At 36.4% G+C, this 25852-nt stretch overlaps 1 protein-coding gene across 4 annotated transcripts in view; it reads left to right on the top strand.

Moving 5' to 3' along the window:
- Nkain2 (sodium/potassium transporting ATPase interacting 2) overlaps positions 1–25852 on the top strand; it is a 1070529-nt gene that overhangs the window by 850609 nt on the left and 194068 nt on the right. For all 4 annotated transcript variants that reach the window (XM_052751299.1, XM_052751298.1, XM_052751297.1 and 1 more), the window contains exon 4: positions 16686–16886. In XM_052751299.1, coding sequence (XP_052607259.1) covers positions 16686–16886 — 201 coding nt within the window. The remainder of the gene's footprint in view (positions 1–16685; positions 16887–25852) is intronic.

Here is a 25852-nt window from a genome sequence, read left to right as displayed (position 1 = left end):
CCAAGTCATAATTATAAAGCTACAATGGAATTTCGATTACTTTTCATCTTTTACTTAAAATCTACTTTAAAAATGTCCTTTCCTCCAGGCTGAAGGTCTGATTAAGCACTGCCATTCCTTCAGTCCCCAGGTATCATACTTTCTGAAGTTCTGTGTATGGATTAACCATAATTCTCATTGTATTTTGTCTTTATATATAGTCCTACAAAGAGAAAATAAACCCTGCAATACCAGATATACCATCTTACCTAGTACATTGTAGTAGCCTAAGAGTAATTATGTTGCAGTACTGTGGATTGAACCAAGGACTTATCATATACTAGATTAGAGCCCCACTACTGACTCACATATTTGGCCCTGACTAATAACACCAGGTCATATTGTATTTTAGTCTTATCTTGAAATTTCTATGTAATTCAGGTAGACCTCCAACTCAAAATCCCCCTGCTGCAAGCTCTCAGTGATGGGATTATAGTCATGTGCCTGCACATCCAGGAAACAATAATATTAATAATCATAATGATAACCATACACTACAATAATTAGAAAAAATTCTTTTTCCAGCCTTTCTGATATTAACTAGGGTACTCAAAAAAGGGAAGATATTATTCTTTTATTTATTCCAGAAGAAAAGGGTTATGAAAAACTTGAGAAAGTCAAACTACTATCTCAGATTTTTCGACTACACCTTAAAACTTTGCCTCCACATTCTCAGCCTGCAATATTGATTCTGAAGTACCTACTATCAAAAAGTTAGACTCTTCTTCAAATGCCTTTTGCTGGGAGAATAAAGTTTAGCTTTCTGTTCAAATACTGAAATGCCACTGGTATCATTTTCTCATTTACTTGTCAACATTTTAATCAAATGCTCATTATTTGTTGAGCAATTAAGCTTCTTGCATTGACCTGAATACAAAAAGGCCCTGTCAGAAACAAAGTTTTTGTGTTAATAACAGCTTTTATGTAACACAGCTGCCCTTGTTGTTTTGAAAAATGACATGACCAATAATGAGGTCCTTACATATAAACTTTTGAAGACTTACTAAGACAGGTGGATAAATATACTAATATAAAGATTTATGTCACTTTTCTCACCTAGCATGTAATCATGAAAGATTTCCTTAGATTTAGATGTTTACATATCTTCAAGTACTGAGTTGATTTGACTTATTTTTTTAGCTGGGAATCTACGAAAAATGTAAAAATTTGTTTTGTGATTTTCTACCTTATGCTGTGCTATCAAGACTTGTTCAATGTGTCAGAAGTTATAATTTTGAGCTAAACCTACAAAATGCACAGAAATTGAATAACCAGTTATTATGCATGAAGCAAATCACATTCAGGAATTGCTACTGTAACTAATATAGAATCCCTAAGAGATCTACAGATTGTTTTACAGAAAAGAACTTTTAATCTGTTGTTGAAACACTGAAAACATTAATCTTCCACACAGAGACTCTTTAAATTTCACTCCTCACAACTGACCACTAAGACTCAAGGAGTATCTTGGAAGAAGTAGCACTGAGGTTCAAGGAGTATCTTGGAAGAAGTAGCATTAAGACTCAGGGAGTATCTTGGAAGAAGTAGCACTGAATTTCAATAACTATCTTGGAAGAAGTAGCATTAAGACTCAGGGAGTATTTTGGAAGAGGTAGCACTGAGGCTCAAGGTGTATCTTGGAAGAAGTAGCATTAAGACTCAGGGAGTATCTTTGAAGAAGTAACACTGAGGCTCAAGAACTATCTTGGAAGAAGTAGCATTAAGACTCAGGGAGTATCTTGGAAGAGAAAGCACAGAGGCTCAAGGAGTATCTTGAAAGAAGTAGCATAATGAATGTAAGAGCAAGAAGATGTGGAGGAGTACTGTGTCATGGTCTCTTATGACGTAACAGCAGCTGTGTTCACTTGCACAAGACCTTCCAGGATCAAGCTAGCCAAATCCCAGCATAGATTTCCTACCCACACCTTAGTGAGTGGTTATTCGCAGTTCATATTTGCTGGAGAAAGAAGTATCATTCCTGAGTGTAGAACTGTAGATTTTCCATGCTTTGTGAATGGCCCTACACTCATGCACATATGCACAAATATACAGCACTAACTTGATTTATTGAGTTCTTTTTAAAGAAGAGAACAAGAGAGAGATTTCTTAGTAGTCCATGTAAAATAATGCAGTTCTTTCTTTTCTATTGCCCAGCTCTTGATCATACTATTTATTTATTGAGTATATTTTGTCCACTATCTTAAGCAAAATACAGAAGTATTTTTTTAACTTTTTATTGATCTTTATGGATTTCACATCATGCATCTTGATTCCATTCATCCCCCCATTTCTTCACATCTGCCATCCCCAGAAACCTCCCATCTCCCCCGAAAAAGTAAAATAAAATAAAATTTAAAAGAAAAGAAAAAAACCTCACTATGGAAGCTGCAGTGTGACACAGTGAATCACACAGTGTACCCTTTCGTCTGTCTTTACTTGCAAGTGTTCATTGCAATGAGTCACTTGTTTGGTTCAAGGCCTCTGGCTTCTGCTGGGTCCTCACTGGGATGCCTCTTGGACATCCTGCTGTTGCCCTGTGTCATAGATATCCTGTAGTTTTGGATCTGCAGGACCAGCCCCTTCATGTGCTCTAGCAAATCATAGATGGGGTGGATGTTAGGGTGGGCCAACTCATAGTCCTCCTTCTCTGTTTGGGAGGTAGCTGGGTTGGTCAGCCTGCCAGTTTTCCCTCATCTTCATCACCAGGGCAAGATCTCCAGCACTGTTCCAGCTAGCTCACCCTACACAAGCAACAAGGGGTGGGCCAGTTCACTGGCACCTATACCACCAGGGTCAGCTCTACTGTGTTGCCCAGGCAAGGTGCAGGGGCCATCTCTTGAGTGTGGCAGCTGATGAGGGGCAAGACCAGATCTCCTACTATCATGCCCCAGGAGGCCAGCTCTCCCTCAGCTGTGGGTGGCAAGGGGCAAGAAGGGGAGGGTCTCTTTCCCTCACCCTCACCACCACATGGCAGATAAGGGGTGCCCCACCTGCCCCAACTCACATTCTCAGGCAGGCTCATGCCCACCCCTTCTATCCTCGTCAACAGTGGTCAGCTCTACTGTGCTGCCCAGGGGAGGTGCAGGGCTCACTCTCCCAACTGCCCCCTTTGTCTGCCATCTGGTGGCATGGTGAAGGGAAATATTTCCTCCTTCCCTAGGCCTTCACCTGACAGGTGGGAGAGTTGTCCCTTCCCCTCACCAACAGAAGCACTTGAGAGACCAAAAGTATTTTCAATATATTTAAATGTTTGTTTTTCATCTCTTTCCCTCGAATTTCATCACTTACAAAGGCAGGAACCTTGCCTGTGATACATAATAGACCCCTGATCATATTTTAATATTGTTTAATTAGTTGTCTATTTACCTGCTAAAAATAAATTTTTATTTATTTGGATAAATACAATTTTAATAAATAAAAATCAATATAAAAGATACAATTTTAAAACTAAGACAGTCAGCCAGGCAGTAGTGGTGCACGCCTTTAATCCCAGCACTCAGGAGGCAGAGCCAGGCTGATCTCTGTAAGTTTGAGGCCAGCTTGGGCTACAAAGTAAGTTCCAGGAAAGGCACCAAAGCTACACTGAGAAACCCTGTCTTGAAAAACAAAAACAAAAAACAAAAAACCTAAGACAGTCAAGAAACTATGAAAGAATGGAAACTCATCCAGAAATAGGAAATAATGAAGACATCAATAGAAAATAACGAAATATTAGAAACTCAAAGTATTACAAAAAACACTTTAGTACTTGGTTGGAAATTTAAGAAACATGCCTACTAAAAAAGAGAAAGAGAGAAATGAAAAATATGAGCAATATAAAAGAAAAGAAGAAGAGATCAATCCTGGAATTAAAATACCTGACAATTGGAAGTTCCTGTACAAATGGGGGAAATGGAGACTAAAAGGTAGAATGGAAGAAGAATTCAATGGAGGGCTTTTGAACTGAAAACCCACTAGATGCTCTAAAACCAAATGAAAAAGAAGTCCACCATGATTCAACCTTACATAATTCCAGAAGCTAAAGCTAAAAATATATTTCTATGTTATTATACCTCAAAAATATAAAATATAACTAAAATATGGTATGGAACATATACATATATATTATGAATGGATGTATGAATACTTAGAAAGACTATAAAAGCTTAAGTGAGTATGTTAATTCTCAATGCTGTTTATTATCTGTAGAAAAAAGAGAAAGTAATAAAATATTTAAAATATAAACGGAGCATAATTAACATGCATAAATTTTAATTTAAAAATTACTTTAGACAAAAACAGTCTAAAGATTAAAGATTCTGGGGGCCCATATAATGGTAACATGACGTCACTCTATTCATGCTTTGGTGTATATAATATTTTCTAACTTAAGACAAACAGATGTAAGTGGCAACAAATGAAGACAGGTCACATAAAAATTTCAGGAAGGAAAATTTGTTGGAGAAAACTCTCTATGCTTATGTTTAATGGAAGAAAAACCATAATATCGAGATGTGATTATTGAAAAGATATTTGAAAATATTTATTAAGTATCCATGGAAGCATATTCATGTCTATAGAGTGTTAACTTTCCATTACAACACATACCTTAGAAAACTAGTTTGTAAAGAGGAAATGTTTATTTTTGACCCATGGTTTTGGAGGCTTCACTCCATAATGACTTTGTTCCAATGCTTTCGAAGCTATGCTATGGTAACCTCTCATGGTGGGGTGTGAGTGGTGGAGTAAAGCTGCATACACCACGGTCAGGATGCAGAAAGGGAAAGAAGAAGGGACCAGTGTCTCTTCAAGGCATGCCCACAATGACAAGAACCCCCACTAGGACTCACTGTTTCAATTTCTACCACTTTCCAGTAGCACCAAGTTGGGCACCAAGCCTTCAGTACCATTCAATATCAGATCCAGTCTACAGAATATGCTACTGCCCAGTCCATTCCACTTTGTCAATTTCAAAAATTCCTTGAATTTCCATCATGATTTAATTTTTTCTAGAGCGTTTATCAGTTAAATTCTGAAGAACTGCAGTTCAAAAGAAGGTTCACAAGTTAGCTCATTACAGATTAACACATCCGTGTGAACTTTCCAAAGCTTTCACCTTAGTGGATTTATTTTGTTCTCTAATGAAACTGTAGCTACTAAGAAAATGTTTCCTGAATTCATTATGGTATAGGAATTTTTAACTGGAAGATTAAAACTGGAAGATAATAAAGAAACACCTATACATTCTAAGAGAAAAAATGACCTTCAAACAAGATGTATATCCAGCTAAAATACTAATTAACATAAAAGTACTCCAAAAAACTACATTGGACTTAAAATCATTCACCTATTCTTATATTTTTGGTTGTGAGCCTAGCCTTTAACAGCTGAGCCATCTCTCCAGCCCCATTCACCTATTCTTAAGGAAGCAATGAAGGATGTACTCTGCATAATGAAAGAAGAGACCAGACAAGAAAAAGACATGAGAAATGTTGAAGAGAAATTACTCTTGACACTTATTTTAAAAATGGCAAGATACATCCTGCTTGAACTACTGCAATAGGGGAGAGAGACTTCAGTTGAACTGACATGAACTCCAAGTTAAATAGACCTGGAAGGCTATTCAGTTCTTGAATAAAGACCTAAATAGTGTTGTCCACTTTATAAAGGGAAGACAAATTGAACTCAACACTATATAGACAAAGGGTGGGAGATTATAAATGATAGAGTGAACAGATAGAAAAGTACTGGAAAATAGTAGACAAGGAGATGAGTCAGTGTGATCAATCCATCTGGGTTGCCACTTACCAGTTATCCATAGCAGGCTCATTATGTTCCCATGAAGGACAAAAGAGAAGTGTCATTGTCCTTGACAATCACATTTTAGAGGTTTGATTCATCTAAAAACTCCCAATGGGAAGGAGGAAATTGTACCTGGAAAGCAGTGGGGGTGGATTACAATTGTAAAATTTCTAAAGTTAAACCTCTAGGAAAAGATTGGTCAAAGCCTGTCAAAACAGTGTCCTATCTAGATATTAATCTAGATGAGGGAATCATTAAGATCATCCCGGACAGGTGTAAGAAATTGGTCGTCTTACTTAAGAGAAAACCAATGATGGTCAATGGTATGTCATATCCAGTTCTGTGCATTGAAGGTATAAGCCTTCAGGGAACATTTTAGAAGAAGGAGCAGGGATTCTGCTGTGAGATTGTAATATGAGAAGCTACACCCATAAAATCTCATCAGCATGATTGTCAAAACATAATAACAGGGACAACACCAACTCACATGCCAAAATAGATGGGAAAAAGTCCACAGGGTCTCAACCTTACATAAATAATTAGAGACAAAGGAGTAAAGCTGGGAAAGAGAGAGGTGATCTTCACCAGGAAAAAGCATGCTAGTTGGTTGTCAAGTGCTGTACTGGTTTGAATAGGCATGGCCCCCATAGACTCACGTGTTTGAATGCTTGGCCCACAGGGAGTGGCACTATTAGGAATTCGGCCTTGTTGGAGTAGATGTGGCCTTATTGGAGGAAGTGTGTCACTGTGGAGGCAGGCTTTGAGGTCTCATATGCTCAACCTATGTCCAGTGTGGGACACAGTTGCTTGTTTCTGCTGTCTGAGGATCAAGATGTAGAACTCTCAGCTCTGTCTCCAGCACCATGTCTGCCTGCACACTGTCATGCTTCCTGCCAAAAATATAATGGACTAAACCTCTGAAACTGTAAGCCAGCCCCAATTAAATGGTTTTCAATGCATTTATTTTTTTTTCAAGACAGGGTTTCTTTGTAATGTTTTTCCTTTATAAGAGATGCTGTGCTCATGGTATCTCTTTATAGCAATAAAAAACATAACTAAGACAGATGCCAAACATTCATCCCTGAAAACATACATACAAGTAACATTGTATATAATGCTGAGGTTATATTTAGGACTCTATATGTATCTACATAAACATAAATTCATGTAATAACAATTAATGAAAGAAGAGGGCATGAATTTGAAAGAAAGCAGGGAAGGGTATATTGTAGATTTTGTAAGGAAGAAAGACAAAGGATAAATGTTACAGTTATAATTTCAGTTATTAAAAAAATAAAATACATATATAGACCATTCCTACAATATTAATCTCATTCAAAATAATAATAAGCATATATGCATTAAAAAATGGCATGGAGCCTGAAAGAATCTGAAGCCAGGGTTATTCATTGTCATAGGCCTCTGGCAAAAGGGCTCATATATGAAAATAAAATGGAATTATTCCAAATGGGATATCATGTAGAAATTAATTTTTAATTAGTCTTTACAATTCTATTGAATAGTTTAAAAGAACTACTAAGCAATAGGTAGATTTTTTGAAGATAAATATATATATATATATATATACATATATACATTTTATTTTGGGGATTATAATATAATTACAATATTTCTTCCTTTCCTTTTCTCCCTGCAAAATCTTCCACATATGCCTACCTGTTCTACTTCAAATTCATGACCTTTTTTTCACTAATTGTTATTGAATGCATATAATGTATATATTATATATAATGTGTATTCTTATATAACATATATTACTACTTACGAGAAATTTATAACAATGAATACTATGTAGAAAGACCACAAGTCAACACCCTAAGCTTCTTATTTAGCACCTCAGTAAAGGAAGAGAAAATTAATACCAATATAAGAAGAAAAGAATTTTTTAATTAGAAGAGAAATCAATGAAATTGTATGTTACAAGTGGTTGATAGATTGTGCACTCCAATAAACTTACCTGGGGGTCAGAGAACAGAACAGCCACTATATTAAACATAGAGGTTAGGCAGTGGTAGCACATGCCTTTAATCCTAGCACTCCAGAGGTAGAGATCCATCTGGATCTATGTGAGTTCAAGGCCACACTGGAAACAGCAAGGCATGGTGACACACACCTTTAATCCCAGCACTTGAGATCTCATGTCTTGCTTGGGAAAGACACATGCCTTTAATCCCAGGAAGTAGAAAGGTATATAAGGCTCAGTGAGGATTAGGAACTAGAGGCTTTTAAGCTTTGAGGCTTTTAGCAGCAATTCAACTGAGATCCATTTGGATGAGGACACAGAGGCTTCCAGTTTGAGGAAACAGGATTGGCTGAGAAGTTGGCGAGGTAAGGTTAGCTGTGGCTTGTTCTGCTTCTCTGATCTTTCAGCATTCACCCTAATACCTGGCTCCAAAATTTTAAGATTCGTGTTACAGTTACATTATATATATTCCTAAATAGAACCTGCTTGGATCATATAATGTTACGCTCAGTCCATGTAATGTTATTGTGTATATATTTTCAGGGATAACCATTTGGCACTGGACAATAGGTAGACTTTTGAATATACCAAAAAATGTGATGGGATTGACAAAAAAAAGAAAACAATGAAATCCGAAAGTATTTGGAGATTAAACCATACATGTTAAAAAATTCATAGATCAACACTATATATATATATATATATATATTATATGCATTATATATTATATATATATCTAAAAATTAAAATATTTAAAGTAAATGAAAGTGAAAACAAAACTTACAAAAATATATGAGAGGCAGGAAAATAGTACTTATGAGGAAATTTATAACACTGAATGCCATGAAGGAAGACCTCAAGTCAATACCCTAAGCTTTTTATTTAGCACATCAGTAAAGGAAGAGCAAATTAATTCCAAGATAAAAAAAAAGAATTTTTTAATTCGAAGAGAAATCAATGATGTTTAAAAAAACTAAGAAATCCACAGAGAAAACAATACAATGAATAACTGGATCTTTGAAAAGTAATCACTAAACCTCTATATAATGTGTGTGTGTGTGTGTGTGTGTGTGTGTGTGTGTGTGTGTGTGTGTGTGTATGATATGTGTCTGAGTACATAAAAGAATGAGAGAGACAGCATGAGAGAAAACGAATGCTAATATGAAAAATGAACAGGAATATTACTATAAATCATCTATGGACAATAAACATAGAGGCCATAATATAATATTATTAATAATTCTGCATCCACAAATTCAATTGCTAAGATAAACTCACTAAATGATAAAGAACTTCAGTAGTCCTACATCTATTAAAGAAAATTAAATCAATAACAGCTTCTCAAGACAATGAACATCAAGCCCTAATGGGATCACTGGTAAATTTATCCAAATATTTAAGGAAGAATGTATAACAATTAGCTTTCACCTCTTGCAGAAGGCAAAATCAGAGAGAACATACCTTTCTCCTTCATTTTATAAGGCTAACTAGCATCACCTCAACTCCAAATTCAAAGACATTGGAAGAAAGAGCTACCATGTCAACATAGCTACAAAGATCCACAATGAAATACTAACAAATCAATTCTAATGATAAATAAAAAGAATTATATACCATGATCAAGAGTAAATTATCTTAGTAGTGTAATGCTGATTCAATAGTTAAAATGATTGAGCATAATACGTCATGTCAGTGTGCTTATCGAGAAGGCTTCCTAAAGGAATTGAGACAGAAGAATGAAGCATACCATTCCATGATTCATTTCAGGGAAACTTGGCTAGGAGGTAGTTTCTATGGCAACAAGAATTAGAACCTTCCTTCTCAGACCAGACAGAAGCCAAGGTCCCTTGACCATTCATGCTGACAATATGAAAAATATACACCTCTCCAACGGGGATAAGAGGCAGAATATTTTGAGTGACCATGGACTGGGACTATAGATTTAGATTACCACATATTCCATGTTCCAACGCCGTAACAGTGTAATGAAGGTTCTATAGTAACAGAGTAAAGAAATTCATAGATCAAGATCCCACTGCAAATACATTAGTATGTATATCAGGTAGGCAAGTTACAGAAAAGAAGAAAAAAAAACCCACAAATCTTTGCTGTAAGCATTGGACACTACCTGGATAAAATTCTTAGCTTTTGGGTTGGTGAAAACTAGAAGCCCTGTTTATACATTCCAAAAAGAATTACTTTAATAATCATGAGGATGATGAGTAATATATAGTGTGGTCAATACATGGTTATTCAAGAGGTTAAAGACAACCCAATATAATTCGTGTTAGACCTTGAACCTGCAGCATTCCAACCCTCTGCAATCACTGTAGTTCTAACCAGTCATTCAGCCTTGTGGGTGCAGCTACTTCTCAGGCTTTAGTTCACACTTCTCAGCATCATAGTGGAACTTCTAATTAAGTTATTAATGATCAATATGTAGTAAAGCTACACAGAGTGAGAAGGCAGCAATAACATTGTCTTGGTTCACAGGTGACATGATTAGCTTCATATAAAGTCAAGAAAAGGTAATAAAAAAAATCCTAGCACTATACAGCTATATAATTCCTGCCAGAAAACACATAAAAATCACTTCATTTCCTATATATCAACAGGGAACATACAAAATGTGAAGTAAAAGGCAAAATGAAATTTACAGTAGTACCACAGTAAGCTGTAAGAAAAATGTAACAAAGTGTATACAAGGTAAATATGAGGAAAATCACAGAATTGGTAGAAAACCCAGAGAACTAAGTAATTGAAAAGGTAAACCATGTTCATTGCTACAAAGATTCAATGTGGTTAGATGTCAGTTCTTCCTAACTCAACCCACAGATTCAAAGCTCTCAACATTCTAAATGTTATTTTGTGGCTATTAACAAATTAATTCTAAAATTTATCCTGAGAGGCAAAATATCCAGAAAAAGTGATACATTATTTAAGAAAAATGATAGAATTTGAAGATTAACCCGTTCTGAATTCAGGGTTTATTACAATGCTACATTGATCAAGAAAGTGCAGTATTAATGAAAGAATACATGGACTAATCAGTGGAATGGAACAGACAGCCTAAAATAGACTTAGATAAAAATGGGCATTTGGCTTTTGACACAGGAATAGAGAATATGTAATGGAAAGAACAGCCATTTTGGCAAGTGGAGATAGAACAAGTGGGCATGCACATATAAAACAACCAAAATCTAGAAAAATGGCAGCACTAAATGCTGATAAGAATTTGGAGCAACAGGAATCAGCATTCACTGCTCAGGAGATTTCAAGATAGTCCAGCCACTTGGAAGACAATGTGGCAGTTTCTTGCAAAAGTACATATGCCTTTACCATATAACCCAGCAATAACTCTTTCCAGTATTTACTCAAATAGTTGAAATCTTTTGTCCACATTAATCCTGCACAATGGATATTTATAACAACTTATTCATAACTGCCCAAACTCTAAGTCAGTCAAGAAATCCCTCAGTGGAGGGAATAGATAAAATAACTGTGATATATCCAGACAGTGAAAACCCTATTCAATATTAAGGCATCAGCTACTAGGGCGTGAAAGAACAAACTCAAATGTGTACTATTAAGTGAAAGAAACCAATCTGAAAAATCCACATAGAGTGTGATGGCAGTGATGCTGAAATCTTCAAGAAATGAAACCGAACACAGCTTCCATCAGTTAGGAAGGTGACAGGGACGATATGTGAGGCACAGGGAAATGCCAAGGCAAGGAAATGATTCTATGATACTGAGATGGCAGGTTCATGTCACTGCTCATTTTCTAAAGCCAGAGACTATATATCAAGAGTGAACACAATGAAAAATATGGACTTTGCATGACAATAATGTTCAATATAGGTTCACCAACTGCAACAAATCTAACATTCTGGCCTAGAATGTTCATAGGAGGAAGATTATGCATTTGAGAGGGGAGAAGTACACTTTCAGCTCAATTTTTCTCTGAACTTAAAGTACTTCAAAAACATAAAGTATGTTTTTTGATGGGAAGGAATTATTAACTCCAGGAAGAAATGTTATATAAGAAAGAAATTGCTCTCATAATTCAAAACTCAGCTCAGCCATAAAAATATTTATATGGTCATAAATTTTATACTATTGATTTAATCAAATTTTAGAGAAAATTATGCAGAATTGTCAAAAATAGAGAAGTCCATGACCCAAGCTTTCTCATTCATACCTTCTAGAGGAATAGATGGATAAATAGTTTAATGATGATATAATAATATAAATATGGCATAATATATATAAAATGAAAATAAATACCTTAAGAAACAATTCCAAACAAATGAATATTATTGTTTTTCAATAGGATACTTGGAAATGGCAGAAACTATGGACAAATAATGCTATTTTGGTTATTAATTTTATGAGAAGTATGCTTTTTTAGCTACATGTTAATAGTGGGAAATAAAATAGGTAATACAAAAAAAGTGAAATGTAGTGCCTGTCATCCATGCAATCTCATTCTGATAATCCTTAGCTATCAGACTTTAGCATTATAGGTTGAACTGTGCCCCTTCCTGATTTGTATGTTGAAATCCCAACTCCCTGTACAAGCAAATGTGAATTTATTTGGAAATACAGTAATTAGGTATAATCCGTTAACATTATTTTGGTCCACGGAGTTTTAAGTAAATAGGAATGAATTGCTTGTATAGAGGGAGTATTTGAACACAGTCCATGAGATAGATATTCTGAGAAATGAGAGCAGAGATCATGGTTACACTTTGGGAGTGTCAAATGCAACCATTATGTCACCAAAAGCTTGGGCAAATACTGTCCCTTGTTGCTTAGAAGAAACCACATTGACTGCACCTTGAGAGCAGACTTCAAGCCTCTGGAACAACACAACGATAAATTTCTCAATTCCTGAAGTCAAGCTGTTTACAATACTCCACTACAATAGTGCAGGTTTTATGCTAGAAAGAACTAGGCTAGCAATATGTCTCAGTTGATAAAGTGCTTGCCTTATAAGCATGAGTAAGAGCCCGTATTTGATTCCTATCGTCAATTCCAAAAGAGGAGGCAGACTTTCTTGCCACTCAGTCTAATCTAACCCCCATCTCAGGAAAAACACTTTTAAATTTGGAGCGAAATCAAAGGTACCATTCAAATATATTGCATTTATATTGAAAATATGTTGAGATTGTCTTTTAATGCCATGGTACTAGGAAAGAAAGGGTTAAATTTCACCAGTGAGATAGCACAGCAGATAAAGGTGCATGTTTCCAAGAATGATAAGTTAGGTTTGATCCCGGGAGATCACATCCTGGAAGGTGAGAACTGGCTCCTCTGACCTCCTCATCTATACTCCTATACACATGTACAGACAGACAGACAGATAAAGTTTCTATAATAGTGTCTGATTGATAGGGCTTGTTTTGATTCCCTTATTGCCAACATGTCGGACTGAGTGAACTGAGATATTTATGTGTAAGACAAATTGCTAAACGGTCTTATTAATATAAAAAAAATGGAGCCAGATATTGGGGTAAAAACTGAGAGATCAGGGAAGTAGAAAGAAGCCAGCCACATTCTTACCACTAGATATCCTCAGCTAAAAAGAGGGATACTGGATACTTCCTGTATACTCACACCTATATGCCTTCTCTGCTCTGCCCCCAAATAGTTGGAAGTAGTATGAGAAGCTAAGCCCAAATTCCCAAAATAGTTTATAAATGTTTATTTTTATTTAAAGGAGGTTGATTATAAATGCAATCTCTTTTTAAAAGAAAGAGAAAGGTGGAGTCTGGGGAGACGTGAGCCAGTCGCCCAAGGAGCAACATGTAATGGGCCACAGGTAAAGCCATGGAACCCATGGCAAAACATAGTTTAATAGAAATGGGTTAATTTAAGATGTAAGAGCTAGCTAGAAAGAGGTCTGCCATAGACCATACAGTTTATAAATAATATTAAGCCTCTGAATGATTATTTTATAAGTGACTACAAGACCGTGGGGCTGGGCAGAACCTGAGAAACCTTTCAACTACATTCATGTTTTGGCTTTCTAGATGCCTTCATCTATTACATCCATTGCCTCTTATATTTTAGCTATGTTTTAATGATGTATAGGTGATCATGACAAATCTCTCCTCTCCTCCATTTATATTAGTATTTAGAATATAAACTGATAAATTAATGCTGCTAATACTAGGAACTCTACTATACATAAACTCTGCTTATGTCAGTGCCTTAGTGTAGGTCTTTTGGAAGCTGTGGAGACCAATTGCACTGATGTGCTGAGAGTTTCCAAGGGAGAAGGGGTTTCACAGAAGAAGTGCTGACAGCCTCATGCTTAATAAAATAGCCAACAACCAGATTCTCAACATCGTGGTCTGGGCCCTAGTTCCTATCTGAAAAGAATGATCATCCTGACAAACTAATGCATGATTGTTTACTAAGTTTTGTTAAGTTTTTGTATGAGAAGTAAGTCTTGCCCCAAAAGATGAAGAGCAAAAATGCAGATAGCCAGTATTTCGCTTTTGTAAAATCGTCTCCACCATCCTTTCAGATGGAACCTCCAGTCTAAGAACGATTTCCTGTGAGAAGAGGAGGACTACTGAGATCCTGAGCTAACTGCACTAAGAGTACTAGCTATCAGAGATGTTTTCAAGCTGTTTTCTTTTGTCCTCCTTATCACTGGTGATCCCTGTAGCTTTCTTTGGTAACTAAATATTAAATGAGGACTACTGAGAAAGAAGCAGAGAACATTATTCTTTCCTCTTATAGCTGACCCTGAAAACCTACCCATTGTTCAGATTCTGACTCGGTTGCAACCAGATCAAAGACGTGACAGATTTCCTGTTTCTTTGAAATAAGAACTCGTCTGAAGTGACTGTCATTTCCTAAATGGTCACTTTTAAAAGTGGAAGTAGCTGGTCAGGGCCGGTGGTGCACATCTTTAATTTCAGCACTTGGAGAAAGAGGCAGGTAGATCTCTGTATGTTCTCAGCCAGGTCTGGGGTATATATCCAGCCCCAGGCCAGCCAGAGCTACACAGTGAGAAGTTGTTTCAAAACAAAACAAAAGTTGCTTTCTAGCCCTGGAATAAGATGTTCAAGTTTCACTCAAAGTTAACCCCCACTCCATAGGAAAGGTGTGTGTGTGTGTGTGTGTGTGTGTGTGTGTGTGTGTGTGTGTGTGTGTCCTTCTGTTTTTCATAACCATGCATTTCCTAATTAGCAATTATTGTTCCTACTCCTTCAGGCCTGAGTAGCAAATGAGAAGAGTTAAGGGGACAGGGAAGCTATGTAGGCACCAACAAGACTTTTGGAGGATTATCAAACTGACTTGCTCATGGTAAATTGTTGGACACTTCAGAAAGTGTCTTACATTAAGTGGCTCAGCAGCAGGCACATGACTGTCGGTTTCCCTGCTCTACTTTTTTGTATTACTTTTCTTTCTTTAAAACCTGGGAATATGAGGCAGGAAAGATTCAGCTGTTATTGCCTTGCTAACAGAACTTCTATTGTTGGAAAGCCGTGGGAAACAGCCACAGTTAACTCTCTCATGGTGGACCACAAATTTCTCCCAAAGTTCTTTACTTTGAACCTGTCTTCTGTAGCAATATACTTATTTCCCAAAACCATCATCATTTTTTGTTTGGTCACTTAGCAGATGGCTTTAGCTGTAAGCTTTATTTTGAGACTTATTAAATCTGAGTCAGTAACCACCAGCTCTTTGTCTCCAAGTTTCCAAGGAAGAAGGAATACTCTCTTCCATCTTTACCTGATTAATATGGGGAAGACAGTGACACCATAGCATATTTTTCTCCACTGGGATCCTCTCTACAGTGTATGGGTTCTTCAGCTATAACTTAATCCTTAGTGTTTTCAGCATGAGTCAGTGGCTCAAGGTCACAAAACCTTGATGAGCAACTCATTCTGGAGTGAGAGCAGTTTGCTCCTATTATCCCATAGCTCCATACCACCTACACTGAAGTAATACAGTTCCCACATTGGTCATCCCTCATGACTTTGAGAAATGGAAGGTGTTTGATGCATTCCCTATACCTTCTTTATGTTTGATTGCCATTGATACCTTCTTGTCAGTGTGTATAATCAATCAATTACATTGTATACCATCCAATTCATCCAAAGAGCTGTGAGTTTATAATCTCTATCCTGTAAGAATTTGCTGGTATTTTCTAAGAAAAAATGTTATGAACAAATTCACAATGGAAGTTAACAAGATTGAAGATAATGATTTGCTGAAACAATTTCCCCCTCTAAACTCAAAGACTATGCAGTTTATTCAGGCAGCTGCCTTTTAATATAAAGGACATGGGCTTCTTCGAATTTTGATGTCTGCAGGGTCCTGGAACCTATTCCATGTGGACAGACAGGACCAACTTTAGTAGAAAGGGAAAACCAAGTAATAGTGTGTTGTACTATGGAAAGTTCTAAAAAAAAAAAAAAATCTTCCCATTAGCCCCAACACTAACATAAGTGTAGTCAAATTGAGATTTAGTTTGAAACTAAAATGTGTGAAAAATAAATATTTGGAGAGAAAAGAAATGAATCAGATTTATAATAACACTAATTTCACACAAATATATAGTTTAAATCACTGGTCTCATGAAGTTTCAAGTCTCAAAAGGGACTCTTCAACACTACAATTAATGTAAATGATTAGTAATTTTTCTGAAAAAATATTTTAACTGATAGTATTATGGCAGTCAAACCTTCAAAAGTATAATGTATATACACATAATTACTTCAATTGTTTCTTTAAGTGCCTATAACATACACTACTTGGAGATGGGGAGAGACCTACATTTTCAAACAGGAAACATAAGTCCATCCCAAATAAACTAATATTTATAGTTTTTCTCATCCTTACAAATTCCTTCTTGCAGGAAACAGACCTTATCCTGACATTTAATATTTCAATGCACCGATCTTGGTGGATGGAGAATGGACCAGGATGTATGGTGACATCTGTGACACCAGCTCCAGACTGGGCCCCAGAAGACCATCGATACATCACTGTCTCAGGGTGTTTTCTGGAGTACCAATACATAGAAGTGGCTCATAGTTCCCTCCAGATCATCCTCGCAGTAAGTGTTGACAGCTAACCACTCTAGTGCTTCTGGAATTATTTATTTCTGGCCAAACTCAGTGCACATCGACTCTGTGTTAAATGTGTGTGGTTTTTGGCTTTTCCAATTAATGTCACTTATAATAGGAATTTGCTGGGTTAAATCAAGTCTTTCCAAACTTGGGTATGCTGCTTTTCATCAGCAATTGACAAAGACCCCTTGATATCATCCAACTCATAAAGATTTGATTATTTTCAATGGTGGTAAACTTTTCTTAAGATTGTCAAGGAAGGTTTTCACATCTTACATTCTTCCTACCCAAGAAGAAAGATTTGAATATGTATGTTTTTCCTCTGGATGTTTCTTTTGGCTGAACTGTTAGTAAAAATTCTTTCTTCTGTTTGCCTGTCCTCTTCATTCTCCAAGATTTCACAGGTCTGTCACTTTTTATACTCCCTCCTTTTTCAGAACAATTCATACTTTCTCTAGAGTCTACCTCTAGACTTTCATGCCCCCGTATTTTATGTTGTGACAATAAAGGACCCTCATTTTATCAGGAGGCAGTGAAGTCACAAATGTCAAATTAGTGTCACAACTGCTTATGTCATACAAATGAATTATTTAAACTATTAGGATAAAGACACAAATAAAAAAATAGCTTTTCCTGAAGAAACTTAGGAAACCTAACTGTGTAATTCTGTGAGATTTAGAAAGTTTACAGCTTTGTTATACATGAACTCATGGATTGGTGGAAGTATTAAGGCAACTCCACGTAGTTAAAAGGGAGGTTTATTTTGTGGGGTAACTTACAAGTAAAGGGATAAGTTACAGGGTCCGAGAAAGGTGAAGTGCAGTCCAGGGGTGTTCTCTGAAGAACTCTGCTTGGTCTACCTCCAGTGTCCAGGATACAGGAAACAAGATAACCAGCACATCCGGATCTCAGGTCTTAAGCACTCCTGTCTCGGCCCTGCCTCATAGGTGTGATAGTTACCGGAAGCCTCCATGGGGGTTCTTCCTGGTCAAAGCTGGAGCAGCTACCCACTACACTCATGTGTTTATGTGAGCACCTAGAAATAAATAAATATATGTATATATATATATATATATATATATATATAATTTATAAAATTATAAAATAAAAATATATATATTCTTTACATTCCATATACACTTGTAATCAATGTTTACAATCTTAAACTTATTAGCAACAAATAAAATTTGTTGTTTAACTCTTTCTTCAGCTAATTACTTTGAGGGTAATATTAACTCACAATTGAATAATAAGAAACAATAAGTTATATGTAAAATGGTATCAATGTCTCTAGATTTAAGAAAAAACTCTTTTTACCATGAGATAAGATATTTATTGTAGCTGAGCTTGGTGGTGCACGCCTTTATTCCCAGCACTCAGGAGGCAGAGGCAGGTGGATCTCTGTGAGTTCAAGACTAGCCTGGTCTACAGAGCAAATTCTAGTACAGCCAGGGCCACAGAGAGACACCCTGTCTCAAAAGACAAACAAAAAAACAAAGAAACAAAAAAACAAAGCAAAACAAAAAGATATTGTGCTATCTATTTTTAAGATAGTCTGAATGTATCGTGATAGTAAACATTTTATAAACCTCTGTAATGAAAAATTTAAAAACTTATTCTTAGCCAAGCATTGTATAGTGTGGATGTAGTCTGCATACTTAGGAGGTTGATGCAGGATTTTTGAGTTCAAGGCAACTCTGAGCTATGTCCATAAACGATATCTCAAAAATCAAACACAAAACCAAACACAGACACTTTCTGTGTATGTCAGCTTGAGTTTCTGTTGGAGGCTTCAGTTGTCACATAAGAAACAAGGCTAATAGAGCCACCTCCAGCCCAGTGGTCATGAATTGCCGTGCCTGAGATCAAAATAGATGTGGAGAATCACATTGGCATACCCCTAATCTGAAGGAAGGGGTCATTGTTACAGTTCACTGTCTCCGAGTCCCAAAGGAAGAACTACAGATCTTTGCAGACAAGGCTGATGTCTAGAAATCTGAACTATGTTCTTCCTTGAAGTATTACCATTTTTTAAACACGAATTAGATGAGCCCTTTCCTCTCTTGGTGTTGTCGAACCAGTCGCTAAGACACTGCACTGTCTGAGCAATGAAGGAAGGTTCCTTCTCTGAAAAACCACAGAAGCAGCATGAGATGGGGCTTATAAGTCAGCTATTAAATCACTGAAGGTTAAGGAGATTATCCATACAGAATAAAGAAAGTGAAGATGGGAATCAGGAGAGGAATATACATGTCTTCTCTGAGAATAAGCATAGATTATTATTATTATTATTATTATTATTATTATTATTATTATTATCTCCTTTTAAGAGGCTTTGTGTTCTAATCATGGAAATGTCAACTGTGATGGCACCAAGGCGTGTGTACTTAGAGTGCAGCTAGATTACATTCAAGTTAGAGTTATCAGGTAGTCACTCTGGCAGTCATCATATATTCAATCAGTTTTTTCTAAGATGCATCACAAAGGACTTTTGATCTTCAGGCATCCTGGCTTTCAGGGATCCTGTCCTCAAAGACAAACCAGATCAACATAGGCAGAGATTCAGCGAAGTTAAGCAGACAGTGTTCTGGGTAACAAACGCGTAGAGTGCTTCCCCTGTGATTTGTCTAACCAAAGACACATCTTCAGTGAAGAAAGTCTTTTGTGACAGTTTCAAACTTGAAAACTGTTTATTTTGTTTATTGGGAGGAAGAGGTAAACTGGCTATGATGACTTACATGGTCACTTCATTCATCAAAGTCTATTCAAGTAGCTTTGCCTGAGAAAAGTAAAATACTTCTGAAATTAACAGACAGATAAATATCTTCACACAGACACATTAGAGAGGGGATTTAAACAAAATACACCTTCTGTGCAAAACATCTCATCATCTTTTACTGAGCCTACAATTTGGCAAACTTCCATCTATGTCTCAAAGATAATATGCAGATGTAATTTATGTGCATGGATAGTTATAATGATCATTTTTAGAAAGCTATTTATTTGTGTTGTGTGTATATGTAAAGACAGCTACAGTTTTATTAAACCCCATGTAAGATTTTGGCACGCAGGGAATTTCTATAGAAATAAATTGGGATATAGATGCATATGTTAAGGGTGACATACTAGCTGAAGGAAAATATATTACACAGTAAAACCAACCTTTAATGTCTCAGTGCACAGTAAACACAGGGCACAGTATACACCGTGCACAGCACACACAGTACATAGTACACACAATGCACAGTATACACAACACAATGCACGGTATACACAGTACATCATGCACAGCGCACACAGTACACACAATACAGCACACACGCACAGTGCACTGTACACACAGTGTAGAGAAGATGGAACATCTTTAAGAGCTGGTGTGACTGGCTTCTCATTTCGCCTCTCTGCATCGACTCCAGAATGGAGAAGTGGGGACCTCGCCTGTCCTTTTAACTCGTTTCTCCTTTGAGGATAGCAATGTTTGTTTTGCAGTGCTGACTGTGGCCTAGGTGAGCATGGTTAGGAAGCACATAATTAAGTTCTATATGCTTTCTGCCTTTGGGCTTGCTGTTGTTCATTTGGGCTAAAAAGTACCTGCTGTTCCCCTAAGGGCTTGTCTTGAACAAATTTCTCTACCTTAAGAACACATTTTCCTGTGGTCATTATGATCACTCCGGATACAACAATGACGAGAAAGAAATACTGTCTTGAATATCCATTCCTGCCCTCTGAATCACCCATATCATCCTTCAGATAATCAAATATTCACTTCTACTCAGTGTAGTAAACAGTTCCTGGTACTTGGCCCTATCGGCTTCTAGAAAAACAGAGAGATACAGATTTCTGTATTTGAGGATGTCACAACAAAAATGGAAATAGATTCACGATGGTACAAACCTCGTGCAGGTAGAAAGCATTGGAGATGTGGTGAGAATGTATTTTGTGCAGTTTGGGGCACAATCTTTGCTTCTTACTCTCATCCCGCATTCAGCAAAGTCAGCTAAGTACTTACTCTTGTTTGCGTCCGTCTTTGAAGCTGGCTTCCAGAATGGCTGGCTCAAATCTGCTTCTGTGAATGATTGCTCTCCCAGTTATTGCTCTTAATTAATTCCAGATCTCTCTGGCTTTTACTCTGCCATGGCTCATCCTTTCTTTCACAGATTCCTGAACCCTCAAATGCTTGTTACCCCATTGTGATTTCTGCCAATCAGCTCCTGGCTAATTTTGGAAGTAGCATTCACAAAACCCAAATTTGCATTCCACACATAGATATCTCCCATCTATGGCTAAAGGAAGGCAAGTATAATACCCCTATAATTGAGAAGAGGGGCTACTAATCATATAGCCTCCTGCTAAGCAGAAAATCCTAATGATGAGCCAGATGCCAGTCTTCCAGCTTCCTCCAGCTCTGTTGCATTCAAAAGGCATACAGGTGTGTGCAGTTTTAATAAAACAAAAAAAAAATGTTTTTCAAAGCCCCGCATTTGCAAAACACATTAAGTATGTGTGGGGAGAGCAAGATGGAGATCAACTGGGGAATGATGTTTTCATGTTACAGACAGACTTATAGGATTCCTTAAGCAGTGTGTGACTGATAGTGCAAAGATTAGAAAGCACACTCCCAAAAATCTATGCTTTTGACCATGCAACAGTCCCTCAAGGTAGCAGAACAGGTTAAAAGCCTTTGTTCACATATGTAGTTGGTTAAAGGAGAGTAGCCATGCTCCAATAGCAAGGAAAAGAAATAACCTTCAACATGAACGCTGTTACCAACTGATGAGTAATGGATACTTGAAGTCCAAAACTCCAGAGTCTGTCTGGGCAAAGAATCCTATGATTGATGAGCTACATCTCCCATGTGGGAGAGGAGTTGGTGTCTATGAGCCTCATATTCATTATGTTCACATTAGCTTCACTCCTGTAAGCAACACCGTGGCTAAAAAATTATAACATACAATAATGTTATTTTAAAGGAAAAGATTTATTGTAATAGCTTAAGTAACTGTATTTATTGAAATTATGTTAGAATTCAAAAAGAAATTCATTGGAAAACAAAGCCAGTTAATCACCTTTTTTTTTCCTTTAGCCACATCCAGAGAATCAATATTCCTAAATTTAATATAAACCTCACCAACCAAAATTGCTTGCCTTTGTTTTCCTCTATTTCCTTTACATCCGACACACTTCTAAATTCATAGCGGCTTGATTAATATTCTTTTAGGAGACAAGCAGAGGATATTGGTAAAAATGTAAATAAGCCTTGTATTTCCCACAGTCTTTAGAGGTGGCTTAGAAACCATACACAGATTGGCAGGGATTCGTAAAGACTTTAGGAAAAGCTTTCATACTGGTGTGTGGCTCTTAGCTTAAAACATAGCAGTTGTCAAGTCTTCCACCCTTCAGTCACACATCTTCCCTGTTCATAAAACTCTGTACTTTGCTGTGTGCATGAAATCATTATCCAACAGATGATAGTTAAATAAGAAGTAATAAAGGAAACATGTTCTTTCAGACCAACGAATCGCAGATATTCCCATGATTCCGGTTAATAATTTGGATTTTGGCATTTATTGTATTCAGTCGTGCCTAGTTTACAGTTTTTATAATACTTCACCCAAAATTTCTGCACTTTGTGCTGTAATGCTTTGTGAGAACTGGCATTTTGCTAATGGGTAGGGTATGCACAGGTGAATGGGGTTATTATTGTATATGTCGTTCCTTATGTCTCCTTTAATCTGGAAACACTTCTTTATGTTGTTAAAGAGTTGGGTCTTCACCTTTATGCAAGTAGGACATTACTATGAAGTGTGTAGTGTCATGAAATTGCTTAAAAGGGATGACTGGGGAAATGGGATGCTCTGGTTCTCGGCTACTGCTCTATTCAGAAGTCATATGCTTGTCATGGGGCTATCCATTTTTATACTTATTTCAGTGGAAAAATAAGACAGACTTTTCCCTTATTTTCTTTTTCCTTTTTTAAAAAATTTTATTTTGAAACAGAGTCTCACTCTATAGCCTAGGAGGGCCTTAGATTCCAAGGCCATCCACCTACCTCAGCCTCCCAAGTACCAGGATTACAGTTGTGAGCCATGACAACTATATAAACAGATTTACTGATACAAAGAGTAAATTTGATTTGTCTGATGTGTTTCAGAGTGAAAAATTATCTATCCATTTATATTATACTTTTTATTTTACAAGTTTTATAAACTAAACTAAGCATGTCTGTAGTGCTATAGTTTGATAAAGATAAACCAGAGCACATGACATTTTAAATTAACAAAACATTATATTATATAAAAAGACACAAATGTAAAGTCAATAATCTTTCAACATTTTGCAAACATTTTAATTTAATCAGTGCTGGTGCCTTTAAGAGATTCTGGGGTATGATTAATAGTTGTTCATTAGATCTTTGTCATGTTTTTGATACATTTCCCAGAAATTGTTGCAAATTGAGCAATTTCCAGTTCTTTGCTTTCATTAAAGTAGAAGGAAAACCTAATAGATTTGCCAGTTGGCAGGTTATTTGAAACGATTTTGGTGAAAGAGAATGTGTAAATTGTGGCATGCAGCTTAGAATAAGTCATTAAAATTGGGTAACATCATCATACAAAATGTACTCACTACTTTGATATTTAAGAACAAGATTTTTCAGTGCTTACAAGTAAACAATATACTAAAATATGAATCATGCTGAGCTGTCTCATTTTAGTACTAATAGCAAATGCATTTCAAATAAAAATTTAATTTGTACTTAATAACTTCTATCTGTTTATTATAGACTGCATTGTTTTGATCAGTTGTATAAAATTATAACTATGACTATAACTCAAATGCAAATACATTTCAACATTTAGTTCTTATGAACTCAGAGAAAAAGTCACATTTAAATTTATGCATGTTAATATAATGTATAAGACAAATTATGAATATGTATGTTAATTCAATGCAAAGTAGTATGAGATAATGGGCAAATGAAAATCAAATAAATAAATACATTTCATTAGGACAAAATTCTGTGAAAGTAGTGAGGTGGGACTGTAAGATCAAAAAGAACTCTATAGAACTTAGGATCCTTCAGAAAAACCTGGGCTTTGTTTTTCATTTTTCACACAATATATTTTGATCATATTCTCTCCCCTCCTCTAGATCTTCTGTATCTGCCCACCCATCCAACTTAATGTTCTTTGAACAAAAGGACACACACACACCAAAAAGCAAAAACAAAGCACAAAACAAACAAACAAACATGGAGTTCATTTTGTGGTTCATTCTGTGTTGGTCAACTGCAGCTGAGCATGAGGCCTGCCTTTGTGTATGGTGGATATACCCGGAGTCACTCCACTGATGAAAACTGAATTTCCCCCCTCTCAGCAGCTGTAAGCCACACATAGCTTTTTGGTCAGGGGGTGGGACTTTGTGCCTATTTTCCTTTTTCTGTGCTGGGATTTTGTCTGACAGACTTGTGCACCTGGGTTTGTGCATGTTGTCGATCATGGTGAGTTCGAAACTGTATCAGCTTAATTTGTCTGGAAAATACTGTTTCCTTGGAGCTGTCCAACACCTCTGGTTCTTACAGTCTTTCCTTCAGCAAAAGGGTCTGACTGTCAGGTTGTGGGGAGTACCAATAGCATTGGCAGTAGCTTAAAATGTTCTAGAAGATCCTCTTTGGCCAACAACTATAAATGATGTGACCCATCCAGGGCACTGGGGGTTTTATTCAGTGGCACATGGTGTCTAATTCGGGAATTGTCTCCTCCATTATATGGTACCTTCATCTAAATTATATAAATATATATACATATATATGTATGTATATACATACACACATACATACATATTAGGAAGATTCTACAGGAGTAGGTTTCCATGTGACTCTTCAAAAAGGCCTTTAGTGTTGCTTATCCTTCCCCATATTTTCTCTTCTGTCCTGCTTTCTTGTCCATCATCAACCCCATTTAATTCTCCTATTCTTGTTTCCCCTTTATCCCTTTATAACACTATATTCCATTTACCCTTCCTTGATAAATCTCTTTAAGATATCTGCCTAGTCCCTTACTAACCATCTAATAATCTCTACGGATATTGTGAATAAGCCACCCATAACTAAAGCTTAAAAACTAATATTCATCTATAAGAAAAAAATTTTTTATATTGAACATGAAATATTTTTCTTTTTGAGTCTGGGTTACTTCACTCAGAATCATTATTTCTAACTTCATCAATTACCTACAAATTTCATTGTTCTTAATAGTTGAATAATATTCCTTGTGTAAATATACAATTCCATTACCCATTCATCAGTTGATGGACATCTAGGCCATTTCTGATTTCCATCTTTTATGAATATGAATATTACAGCAACGAATAACAAGTATCTCTGCAGTAAGTGGTGGATTCCTTTGGGTAAATGCTCAAGAGTGGTCTATCTGGATCTTGCTGTCCTTCTATTTCAGGGTTTTTAGGAAGCGCATGTTTACTTCCACAGTGACTTTGTAAGTTTTCATTCCCATAAGCAATGAGTAAGTGATCCCCTTCCCCCACATTTTCACCAGCATGTGTTGTTTTATTAATCTTGGTCATTCTAACTGGAGTAAGCTGAAATCTTAAATGAGTTTGAATTTGCAGATGGTTTAAGGACGTTGAACATTTTAAGTGTTTCTCAGCCATTTGTGTTTCATCTTTTAAGAACTCTCTGTTAACTTCTAGACCACATTTTTAATTGGGTAATTTGTATTCTTTGTGTTCAGGAGTTTGGGGTTTTTTGTGGGTTTTTTCATATGTTTGTTTATTTAGTCCTTTGTATCTTCTGTATACTAACCCTCTGTTGGATGTATAATTGGTAAAGAATTTTTCTCATTCCATGGCTGTCTCTTTGCCAGAATGATGATGGTGTCCGTTGCAGGAAGAAGCTTTTAAGTTTCAGGAGGTCCTATTCATTAAATGTTTGTCT

Source organism: Peromyscus californicus, unplaced genomic scaffold (assembly GCF_007827085.1).
Source record: "Peromyscus californicus insignis strain IS unplaced genomic scaffold, ASM782708v3 Scaffold_22__1_contigs__length_63687245, whole genome shotgun sequence".
Taxonomy (NCBI): domain Eukaryota; kingdom Metazoa; phylum Chordata; class Mammalia; order Rodentia; family Cricetidae; genus Peromyscus; species Peromyscus californicus.
The sequence above is the reverse complement of the archived record's forward strand: the minus strand, read 5'-3'. Positions and strand labels throughout refer to the sequence as shown.